General features: G+C 38.2%; 1 protein-coding gene across 1 annotated transcript; it reads right to left on the bottom strand.

The window, feature by feature from the left end:
- Positions 1–2,040: 2,040 nt before the first annotated feature.
- LOC311293138 (uncharacterized protein) lies at positions 2,041–11,478 on the bottom strand. Its single transcript, XM_084413183.1, has 13 exons — positions 11,429–11,478; positions 10,330–10,404; positions 10,026–10,115; positions 9,151–9,225; positions 8,845–8,934; positions 7,976–8,050; positions 7,670–7,759; positions 6,853–6,958; positions 6,682–6,752; positions 6,375–6,594; positions 4,693–4,839; positions 4,554–4,607; positions 2,041–2,357 (listed from the first exon to the last, which is right to left on the bottom strand). The coding sequence occupies exons 4-13, from the start codon at positions 9,208–9,210 to the stop codon at positions 2,167–2,169; spliced, it is 1,104 nt and encodes a 367-aa protein (XP_084269309.1). The 5' UTR covers positions 9,211–9,225; positions 10,026–10,115; positions 10,330–10,404; positions 11,429–11,478; the 3' UTR covers positions 2,041–2,166.
- Between the last annotated feature and the right edge of the window lie 1,333 nt (positions 11,479–12,811).

Here is a 12,811-nt window from a genome sequence, read left to right as displayed (position 1 = left end):
TAAAATGGATTCACTCTAATATCATTAGATCAAGATCACTGATATGTGCTCAGCTGTATAGGGTGAATTCAGGTATATTGGGCTACTAGGGTGCTACAGTAGATTTGTTTGGCCTTCCAGTGTAACATTTTCATGACACTTTTTGTCTTGTCATTGAGGACTATTATTTTGTCTGTTTTGACTAATCAGCCCATGTGAACTTTATATTTTAGCCTGAAATGACTGACTTTACCTCACTTCACTCTTCCTCTTTCCATCTCTGGCTTCTGCTGCAATCCTTTAATTTTCCTCAGTCAAGTGCTGACTACTGGAGACTGCTGAGAGTGCATTCACACACACACACACACACACACACACACACACACACACACACACACACACACACACACACACACACACACACACACACACACACACACTGGTTTATGTGGATTAGCCAGACTTTTTCTCCAAACAGGCCCGGTGGTGGTTTAGATGGACTACCCTTTCCTGAGGTCCTAGAGCTATGAGAGTTCGATTAAAACACTCAAAAAAAATTGAAAAAAATTCAGGACACTTTAGACTTCAGATACACCCTTCAGAGCGTGATACACACCACCCTAAAACTATTGTGGTTTATAGAGACAGTTCTCATTTTGAAAAATATGTGACTTATAAGGACCAAAACAAACATTATTGGGACTTTAAAGGGACAATGACATCACTTCCTCATTAACATAAATACACATACACATTAACCTGACACCACCAAGCATTAATGGGACTTTAAAGGGACAATGACGTCACTTCCTCATTAACATAAATACACATTGACCTGACACCACCAAGCATTAATGGGACTTGAATTATTATTTTATTGCACAACTCTAACATCACCATTGTTAGTTGGTGACAATGGCTAACAGCCAGATAACGGCCTGTAAGAGCTAAACAATAGATTGTCACACAACACCAGTGCCATGACAATGAGAATTGAGCAAAAAAGTCAAGTCAACTTTATTTATATAGCACTTTTCACAATACAGATTGTATCAAAGCAGCTTCACAGTATTCAATTAAAATAATACATCAATGTTTGTTTCTAGTGTAAAAACGTCCACGTTTGGTAATGCTGATCAATAGAATTGTTGATTGATTAATTAAATTAAAGTATCCCCAACTGAGCAAGCCATAGGCAACAAAAAAAAGGTCAAATAAGTTATTCTTACCCAACTTCAAAATACCCATGGTTGCTCATAACAAAAAAATAAATGAAATATAAAAAAAACTAAAAACTGTTTAACAGTTTGCTTTTGTGATGGCCTCTATTTAAAACATTAAAGGAACTTTGGACTTTTGGGACTTTAGCTTATTAGCCGTATCCCCCAGAGTTAGATAAGTCCACACACACCCTTCTCATCTCCGTGTGTGCCATAACTCTGTCTGACGCACCCACCGCTAGCCTAGCTTGGCACAAAGACTGGAGGTAAATGGCTCCAGCTAGCATACTATTCCCAATAAGTGACAAAATAACGCCAACATTCTCCTATTTACATGTTGTGATTTGTATAGTCACAGCATGTACAAATAACAAGGTCACATGAGACATGGACATCTTCTAACCATATACATACTGGGAACTAAATTCTCAGAAGACGAAGCACTGCTACTTGGGCGGAGGGATTTGCTCGCAGGACCTGAGAAGCCCGTGGTGAGGAGCAGAGAGTTCGCTCAGAGGGTTGCGCTTATCACTCCTGCCAGCATTGCTTCGCCTTCTATATAGTAAAATCTATGAGAATTTAGTTCCCAGTATGTATACGGTTAGAAGACGGCTGTGTGTCATGTGACCTTGTAATTCGTACACACCGTGACTATACAAATCACAACATGTAAATAGGAGAATGTTGGCGTTATTCTGTCACTTATTGGGAGCAGTATGCTAGCTGGAGCCATTTATCTCCAGTGTTTGTGCTAAGCTAGGCTAGCGGTGGGTGCGTCAGACAGAGTTACGGCACACACGGAGATGAGAAGGGTGTGTGTGGACTTATCTAACTCTGGGGGATACGGTGAAGAAGATAAAGTCCCAAAAGGTCGAAGTGTTCCTTTAACACAAACATAGAAACACCACCACAATAGTCAGTGTATTTAAATCTTTTTTTTTCTGACTGCCTCTTTGCAGCTATTCCTCTATTTTGTACAAAGTCCCTTATATTTTGCACTGTTCTTTGTGCTAACACGGGGTCTTCCACCAGTTTTGGTGGCCAGTTTTCCCCTGCTTATATGACCTTTGAAGTGTCGCATTACTGCGGCGACCTCAGCCTTAGACCATACTTTCTTCGCCACTCTTCTGGATCCATGTTCCTCATCAGCATAATTCCCTGGAAGATAGGCAAACAAAAAAAGAATATATCTCAAACAAAATGTGTTGTCCAGTTGAAGCCATCAAAACATGAGTTCAGTTAATGCCACAGTTGACAAGAAATTGCAGTTTACTTTTCTTAATTAACTCTGGGTATCAGTTGGTGTCTCACTCGATGTGATTTCACCAACTTTATTAACCCACTAGAGTGTGGACAATATGGAGTGTAATATTAGTATGTCTTTGCTGTTCATCTATTTATGTGGCCAAACCTTTTGCTATTTGAATTAATTGCAGTAAGTAATACTACAATCAGTAACATGTCTAACATGTCTTAAGGTCTGATTCTCAGTTTAAATCTGATTTCATAAGGTTAGCTAAATAGTGTTGGAACTTGGTCTGAAAGTTTAGTCTTGATATTGAAACTGTACATAACAATCAGCTTAATACTACTTTTAACCTCTTAATCTTCCAGATTTTGTGGCATGTTGTGACTCAGACCAATTCATTTTTAGTCTTTTAACCAACTTGCTAAAAAGAGAATTAATAGAACGTACTCATGGGCAATCAAGAGAACATGTGAAGAGAAGGAGGTAACTTTACTTTTATCTCAAATTCAGTATACATTTCCTGATAATAAAGTAAGTGTATATGTTCTCTTGCAGACAAGATGTTTTGTACAAATGCAGTACAGTTCAATTTAGGGCTATTTATTTATATCTCTTTCTTTAAGATTACTCTTGCATTTTGATAGTTGAAAACATCACAAAGACGTGCATAATAATCCTTCTGTTAAAGGGATACTTCATTTTTTTCATATTAAACTGTTATTCCCTTAACTAAGACGAGTTGATACATACCTCTCTCGTCTCAGTGCGTGCACTCAATCACTCTGGCGCGCGGCTGAACTTGGATAGCACTTAGCTTAGCCCAGTTCATTCATTAGGGACGAAACAGAAATGAAGCTAGAAGCGACCAAACACCTCCAAGTTTTCCCTATTTAAATACAGTTAGTCGAGTAGTTACACAACCAAGTATGGTGACAAATTAAAACGTGGCACTTTTCTAAGCGGGTAAAAAGGATAACTATGATGTATGGCGGCATAGCACTTGGGACTAGAGATGCGCGGTTGGCGGTTACAGCCGCGGATCGGGCGGATGACGTGACAAAAAATTATATTTTAATTAAATTTGGGCGGGTGGCGGGCGGTTGAACCTATCAAATGAAAAATATATGTATATATTGTTAAATATTGCTAACTATACCTACATCCAAAAAAAGAGCACACTTTAAAATAGTCAAATTTTCATTACGCAGTAATATGGCCTAGTCGAGTCTATGCAGACTGCTTGTTATTATCAGAGATGGCAACGCCGGCGAAGGAGGTAACTTTACGTGACAAACTCAAAAAAAGAGAATTAAAAAGAAAGGCAATAGAAGGTCATCCATCCATTTTTTCCCCCAAAACGCTATAAATGCATCCTTTTATATATATATATATATATATATATATATATATTTTAAATTGATGGTTTGTCTTTTTTTTTAAATTGCATTGCCCAATCAGCGGATGGCGGGTGGGTGCGGTTTTGAAAATTGGTCAAAAAAGATGGTGCGGATGGATGGCGGACGGATGATGAGTTTTGCGATGCGGTTGCGGATGAAATAATAGCCCATCCGTGCATCTCTACTTGGGACTCGGGAGCACTTCGACTCGGCGCAGTAAAAAGTCACGCTTGAAAAATCCTCTCCCTCTCACTTCTGTCATTAGAACCAACGTGACTTTTTACTGCGCGAGCCGAAGTGCTCCCAGTGCTATTCCGCCATACACTATAGTTATCCTTTTTACCAGCTTAGAAAAGCCACACGTTTTATTTTGTCACCATACTTGGTCGTGTAACTGTATTTAAATAGGGAAAACTTGGAGGTGTTTGGTCGCTTCTAGCTTCATTTCTGTTTGGTCCCTAATGAATGAACTGGGCTAAGCTAAGTGCTATCAAACCGCCGCCGCGCACCAGAGCGATTGAGTGCACGCACTGAGACGAGAGAGGTATGCATCAACTCGTCTTAGTTAAGGGAATAACAGTGTAATATGAAAAAAATGGTGAAGTATCCCTTTAAGGGAGTTGGGCAAAGTAAGAATTTCATTGTAGGGTATAAACCACTGTGTTTCTTCTGTGCATAGACAATAAACCTCTTGAAACTGAATCTTACCTTCAGAGGGAGGTACACTCTCACGTACTGTGGACGACACAAATGAAACTGATCCTGTTGAAAACAATTTAACAAGTTACTTTTGTCACAGGAAAAAAATACATTTTATCAGCAGAGACTATGAATTGAATTAACATACCAAAGTCTCCCATGTCATGGTCTTGCTCTGTGGTTGTAGTGTCAATATCCATAGGCTCCACAGTTCCAAGCTCTGATGCGGTGAGATCTGTGTTGCTGTCATCAGATTCGCTCCCACTGTCTTCAGCATCACTTAACGCAATCTCATCTGGAAAATGGCATTAGTAAAACTCAGAGGTGGAAAGAGTACTTGAAAACCATACTTGAGTAAAAAGACAGATACCTTGCAGCATAAATTACTCGATTACAAGTCACCAATACCAATACGAGTAAAAGTCATTAACAATACTTTAGTATTATACTAAATCTAGGCTCAAAGATGCAGTAGTCCTTGACACCTGAGACATGCAGGTGAAAATAAGAAACAATTGATTTGTAAAATGAGAAGTCATGTTTATTTTCTAAAATCTAAATAAAACTGAACACCTCAATAGTCTAATAAATCAGGGTCGACACAACAGCCTCTTAAAGGGATTGTTCACCCAAAAATGTAGTCAACCTCAACCCCAAACCTGTATACATTTCTTTGTTCTGCGGTACACAAAGATAGATATTTTGTAACCAAGCAGATTTTGCCAGCCAATGACTAGTACAGCAGAACAAAGAAGTTTGTAACAACTTGATGGTGAGTAAATGATGACAATTTTCATTTTTGGGTGAACTATCTATTTAAGCGTTTACAAACTCTCAAGTCTCAGTTAAGCTCAAGTGCACAAAAAGGCCACACGCAACCCAATATCCTTCAAAAAGGCCTTGTCAATAATGTGGATACAAAAAAATTGTTAAGTAAAATTAAATAGTCAAAGTCTAATTGCACTGGATGTGCTGGTTTCGGACTCATCACTGGCTGCAGTCCTGACTTCATCTAAATCAAACGTCTGCGATTTAGCACCTACTAATGCACTCGCATTCATGTAAAGTAGACTTGTTGACAAGTTTGGGTGAGTAAGGGCAAAACGCACAAGATATAGTTCAGTCAATGCCACTTAGATGGAAATATCACTTTCTGCAGCAGTTTGTTTTTGCCATAAAGAAAAGTTAGGTGCCATGCAAAATGTAATTTGTAATTGCATTACTCATCACAAATGTATTGGAGTAAAAAGTTCATTTACTTCAAAAGTCAAGTAGAGTAAAAGTACTTGACTAAACTTCATGTAGTCAAGTAGAGTAAAAGTAGCTAATATCTTTGATACTCAGTACAACTACAAAGTAGCCAAAAATATACTCAAGTACAGTTGCTAATTACATTTACTCAAATAGTTTACAGCTCTGGTAAAACTCTCATAAATAGCTGGACATAAAAATCTGTGGTTGAAATAGCCACATAAAATAAGGAAAAGTAAGTACTTGGTTTTGTACTTGCCAATTTTTGCAAAGTAGTAGTTTTGAGCTATTATACCTGCGTTTATGTTTAAGGTGGTCCATGAGCACATAAGATAAATTATTACACTATGATATTAGGTTAATATTTAAAGTAATTCAACTGCACCTACACAAACATACTGTCCAGCCATACTGTAGACTTAAGTTTATATTTCTGAATAGTAGTCCTCGACTCATACTTGGACATGAAAGGTGATTTTTTTTTTCTTGGAAAGGGATGCTGACAACGCCAAGTCTAGATGTTTATCTAAAAAAACAAAAACTCAGATAATATCTACAAGGGCTAATTTCTGTACATACCTTCAATTTCAATCTCATCCAGTGACTTCCCCTGGATGCTGCAAAGGTTTCCTTTACTGGCAAGTAATGACAAAGAATATTCTGACTCCGAATCAGGTATGTATTCCTTGTCAGACATGTCCTCAGCATCATCAGATGATATTTGGTCCAATGCTGGATGTGGAATTTTGTCCTGATCTGACAGCAGTTCATCATCAGAAGCCTTAGGAGACTGTTGCGCCTGAATTGGTGAGAAAGCAAATTATTTGACATGGTGATTGAATCTTATAGACAGTTCAAGTTCAACACTCACTTAGTAGATACTCACCTGTGCTGTGCTGTTAAAGTCATCTCTTTTAATTTGCTTGAGGCAGGATTTATGCCAGACCCCTGAACAAACTGGAACACATTTGAGTAAAATAATGTTAACACTGCAGGTCTATTTAAGTGGTTAGAGCACAACACATTACACTCTATACTAATTCACTAAACATCTAACCTGTGCATTGATAGCCAAGCCACTTGAAGGAAGATACGGGTCCCACACAACGAACACGCCTGTCCAAGGAGGATACTGTTGCGCACACAAGGCAGTGTTTTTGACACTGTTGGCAAAAAAAATTATTGTAGTATTTACTTAGGCCACATAGTTTGGACAAAGATATTTCATATTTACATGTCAATATCTAATAATTTTAAATTCAAAACAAATGTGACATTTAATTTACCTGATACATATGATTACCCTTTTATTGCATTGTATTTTGTTATTTATATCGTATCTTATTTATATGCAGCTTATTTAAAGCATATCCTATATGAAGATATACCTTCTTCATATTTTTAAATTGTAGATGGGGAATTTGTGGTTGGCCTCAGTGCCAGGAGCTGACTTCTTGTAGCCCAGTATAACTAATAGGGTGCCTATCCATTACATGTAACCAAACATCTTAGCATTCACATTAAACCTACATACAGATCCAATGCAGGCAGACCAAGTGTTCTTAAAAACCAAAGTGATGCCTCTGGGGACGGGACCCTCTAAACTGTATGGACCTCCCAAGTCATGTTTGGGTGGGGTTTAGTGTTTGATACACATACACTCAGATATTATACTGACTGAAGCTTGAAAAGGCATGTTTAGACAAATGTCCTTCCATTCCATTGTCCACATAAAGCACGTTCTACTCAGGCGACTGTCCACATAAAGCATGTTCTACTCAGGCGACTACACACACACACACACACACATATTGAAATAGGTTGGCATATTTAACATTTTGCCACAAATAAGTTGTCCATGAGATTTAATTTACCTCTCCAACCTTGGTGAGTGGGCCGAGCTCTGGACTAGTCTGATTCGGGTGGCTGACGGCTGTATGGGTGCACTTGCTCTCAGTGGTCAGCTGTAGAAGATCAAACAGAGACAAAGGACAATAAAGAGAAAGTCCAGGGAGCGTGACACTAGAGAGGACATTTGATATCTGAATAAAAAAAGAAACCATTCTAGTGTTGACAGAAAGACAGAGGAAAACCTTGCTTTAAAACTCACTGACAACTTCTTTGATATTAACAATCAAGTGCAAGATATTAATAAAAATCTATCTTTTGTGAGGACATACCTCTTCAGTGTCATCAGTTGTGGATGGGGGATTTGTGGTACCACACATCTTTGGAGCCATTTCATCATCAAGGCCCTGTAAAAAGGAAAAAAAATAAATAAAAAAAATATTGTAGACCGTGGACTATGGAAACTACTCTGATGAACACATTCGTGTTCACCACGACTTCTACAGATTACCAGTTCCCACAACACAACTTGCTAAGATTTCCAAACTCCTTTTGTCAATGGAGAAAGGAAACCTTTGCAGCATCCAGGGGAAGTCACTGGATGAGATTGAAATTGAAGGTTTGTGCAGAATTTAGCCCTTGTAGATATTATCTGAGTTTTTGTTTTTTCCTTTGAATGTAGCTTATTTAAAGCATATCCTATATGAAGATATACCTTCTTCATATTTTTAAATTGTAGATGGGGAATTTGTGGTTGGCCTCAGTGCCAGGAGCTGACTTCTTGTAGCCCAGTATAACTAATAGGGTGCCTATCCATTACATGTAACCAAACATCTTAGCATTCACATTAAACCTACATACAGATCCAATGCAGGCAGTCCAAGTGTTCTTAAAAACCAAAGTGATGCCTCTGGGGACGGGACCCTCTAAACTGTATGGACCTCCCAAGTCATGTTTGGGTGGGGTTTAGTGTTTGATACACACACTCAGATATTATACTGACTGAAGCTTGAAAAGGCATGTTTAGACAAATGTCCTTCCATTCCATTGTCCACATAAAGCACGTTCTACTCAGGCGACTGTCCACATAAAGCATGTTCTACTCAGGCGACTACACACACACACACACACACACATATTGAAATAGGTTGGCATATTTAACATTTTGCCACAAATAAGTTGTCCATGAGATTTAATTTACCTCTCCAACCTTGGTGCATGGGCTGAGCTCTGGACTAGTCTGATTCGGGTGGCTGACGGCTGTATGGGTGCACTTGCTCTCAGTGGTCAGCTGTAGAAGATCAAACAGAGACAAAGGACAATAAAGAGAAAGTCCAGGGAGCGTGACACTAGAGAGGACATTTGATATCTGAATAAAAAAAGAAACCATTCTAGTGTTGACAGAAAGACAGAGGAAAACCTTGCTTTAAAACTCACTGACAACTTCTTTGATATTAACAATCAAGTGCAAGATATTAATAAAAATCTATCTTTTGTGAGGACATACCTCTTCAGTGTCATCAGTTGTGAATGGGGGATTTGTGGTACCACACATCTTTAGGGCCATTTCATCATTAAGGCCCTGTAAAAAGGAAAAAACAACAAAAAAAGATAAATTATAATAAATATCTTGAAGACAAGATGTTCTCTGTGTAGCATTCAGTGAAAAGATATCATGGCTGTATTTCAGTGAGTGTTTTGTGGAAAACATGTAGTCTCTGAAACGGGTCTTTGACACTGAACAGGCCACATGACTACAGTCTGTAGACTATGAAAACTACACACTGATGAATACAGCATTTGATTACTTTGTTGTTTATCTATTGTCAGCCAACTTCGTAGAATGATTGCACTTCTAGAATAATTGACTAAGCTTTTACATGGAGTGAGGGGTTAGTCCTTTTATAGTTCTTAGATTTGCTATGATTCTTTTAAATGACATCTTGTCATGAATTTTCATCAGTGCTGTTGAATGGGTGCCTATCCATTACATGTAACCAAACATCTTAGCATTCACATTAAACCAACATACAGATCCAATGCAGGCAGACCAAGTGTTCTTAAAAACCAAAGTGATGCCTCTGGGGACGGGACCCTCTAAACTGTATGGACCTCCCAAGTCATGTTTGGGTGGGGTTTAGTGTTTGATACACACACTCAGATATTATACTGACTGAAGCTTGAAAAGGCATGTTTAGACAAATGTCCTTCCATTCCATTGTCCACATAAAGCACGTTCTACTCAGGCGACTGTCCACATAAAGCATGTTCTACTCAGGCGACTACACACACACACACACACACACATACACACACATATTGAAATAGGTTGGCAGATTTAACATTTTGCCACAAATAAGTTGTACATGAGATTTAATTTACCTCTCCAACCTTGGTGCATGGGCTGAGCTCTGGACTAGTCTGATTCGGGTGGCTGACGGCTGTATGGGTGCACTTGCTCTAAGTGGTCAGCTGTAGAAGATGAAACAGAGACAAAGGACAATAAAGAGAAAGTCCAGGGAGCGTGACACTAGAGAGGACATTTGATATCTGAATAAAAAAAGAAACCATTCTACTGTTGACAAAGACAGAGGAAAACCTTGCTTTAAAACTCACTGACAACTTCTCTGATATTAACAATCAAGTGCAAGATATTAATAAAAATCTATCTTTTGTGAGGACATACCTCTTCAGTGTCATCAGTTGTGGATGGGGGATTTGTGGTACCACACATCTTTGGGGCCATTTCATCATCAAGGCCCTGTAAAAAGGAAAAAAAATATAATAATAATATTATACACATAGTAGACCGTGGATTATGAAAACTACACTCTGATGAACACAGCATTTGATGACTTCATTGTTTTTGTTCTAACATTCTGTAATGGTCAGTATCATCTATGGTGTGCTGGTTAGGTGGTGCTAACAAAAGCTATAAAAATCATGTTCCACCTGAAGCTAGATGGAAAATGTACAGTATTTTGGTATGTGAAATGTTCTATGGTTAAAGCATTTCTTATATGAGAACTAACAATTTCACAAAGTTAGTTAAATGAAGTCAAGAAGATAAAAACACTGTTTTTATATATATATATATATATATATATATATATATATATATATATATATATATATATATATATATATATATATATATATATAACACTTTACACACTGCACAAGATACTTGTCAGGTCTGTTGCCCCTCATGTTTTGTATATTGATCATTGTGGTTGGTTACTAGGTACCAATTAATTTATCTTACAGGTTTAGTACACTAACAGAACATCATAAACACATTACATTTATTTAATGGCCTGAAAGTACTCATATTAATGATATAACAGCCTTCCTGTGTCACTGCAACTTCATATTTAAATAAAATAGTGTGGGCTACTAAGAAAGTATTTAATTCTATAAAACAAACACAATGTCTGTAATAAAAGTTAAGGCTTTAACTAGCTACGCCTTGCTCATTAAGCCATGCGGTAGCCACAAGCTCAACTTAACCTAGCTAGCTTTCATTTTAAAAACAAAACGACCAAATTTGACTTGCTGGCAATGTTACTTCTGTCCTCATCTCTACCTGCTGTCCTCCACCTCTTTAGCCTGAGGCTTAATGAGCAGGACATGTTGATAGCCACTCAAGCTAGCTCAGCTAACATTGTGGTAAATATATAGCATTTTACAGTAATTGTAAGTTACAAGTTACAATTTCTTGCAATTTCTTTCATAAGAAACACTTAATGCAAAAATGCAACTATATTTATAAATATAATTATTACCTGTATGTATGTATTTAATCCAGTAAATCCAACGACGTCGAGCTGACACTTCCGAGGTGTGGTCCATTAGGTATTTAATTAGCGACAGCTGGGCCATGTGCTGTGGGCGGAGCTTCCCGTCGACTTCCGTTTGTTACCGCCCACATGCGCAAACCAGCCAATCACAAGACGGCCCGCCAAAATGCACCGTGTGTATCAGAAATGTGTATGAAACTGCAATATAAAACCCAGCTGTGGGGTCGCTGTTCTATACACTGGGATACACTCAAAATCAGGTCAAGTGGTAAATGAGGACTTTCAAAGAAAAAGAGAATATATGTTGTTCAGACACTAACAAATGCAGTTACACTCTTTGATTTACGAGGACCTTGGCATAGTCCCCGTATTACCCTTAGGTCCGTGGAGCCCAGGTGAAATGTCTGGCGTGTTGTCCGTGTAAACCACATATACCAACACACACACACACACACACACACACACACACACACTCACACACACACACACACACACACACACACACACACACACACACACACACACACACACACACACACACACACACACACGCACACACGCACACACACACACACACACACACCTCAGAATAGCCCCCCATTTGTTCCCATTGATGTGTATGTCATCTTGGTGCTGCAGTATTAGAGGGAGATTTTGCTGCAGGGGAGTGACAAGAGAGTGTAAACAGTTTTCCCCTTCATTTGCTTCGCTCTCTCTATTATCATTACAGTTGCATCGCTCCCAGGCTGATGATACTCAATTTTCATGATGGCGCTTTTGAATGAATTGAATAGCTGGGTTGTGTGTAGATGTGATGACACCCAAATGATCCTGATTGTAAAATCACATTCAGTTATGCAACAAGTTGTTTTCTTGGTGAAAAAGTGTTTATCTGATTGTCACACTAATGTGAGTGTAATGGGGTTAAGGACTGGTGAGTTGAAAATCAGCTGGTCGTGGTATATGGAGTCATTCATGTTGCTTAACCAGCTTTAGAAATCAGCGACTAATGCTTTATACTGTATAAACACAGATACATGATTGTGTGAATAATAGTGAAAAGCAATGAATGATGTTCATATGTGTTCTCTTATTTGCCTCAACTAGTCATCTTTTACCTTTGTACATCTTGTTGAGATTCTATAGTTTATTTGGTCACACTTTAGATTACGGTCCAATTCTCACTATCAACTAAATAACAATGACTTTTGCCTCAGTAAACTCCTAATTACTGCTTATTGACAGTTAGTAAGGTAGTTGTTAAGTTTAGGTATTGGGTAGGATTAAGGGATGTAGAATATGGTCATGCAGAATAAGGCTTTAATAAATAAAAACCAATAGCCAATATCCTAGTAATATGCATGCTAA

This window comes from Rutilus rutilus, assembly GCF_951802725.1.
Source record: "Rutilus rutilus genome assembly, chromosome: 7".
NCBI classification, from domain to species: domain Eukaryota; kingdom Metazoa; phylum Chordata; class Actinopteri; order Cypriniformes; family Leuciscidae; genus Rutilus; species Rutilus rutilus.
Note: the sequence above shows the minus strand (reverse complement) of the source record. Positions and strands in the feature narration are given on the sequence as shown.

Excerpts from the sequence above, each read along its gene's own strand:
- LOC311293138 (XM_084413183.1), bottom strand. The coding sequence starts at position 9,210 with ATGGCCCTAAAGATGTGTGGTACCACAAATCCCCCATTCACAACTGAT. Across the intron at positions 6,753-6,852 it reads GCTTGGCTATCAATGCACAG|TTTGTTCAGGGGTCTGGCAT; the intron begins GTTAGATGTTTA and ends AATGTGTTCCAG. Across the intron at positions 4,840-6,374 it reads GGATGAGATTGAAATTGAAG|ATGAGATTGCGTTAAGTGAT; the intron begins GTATGTACAGAA and ends GCCATTTTCCAG.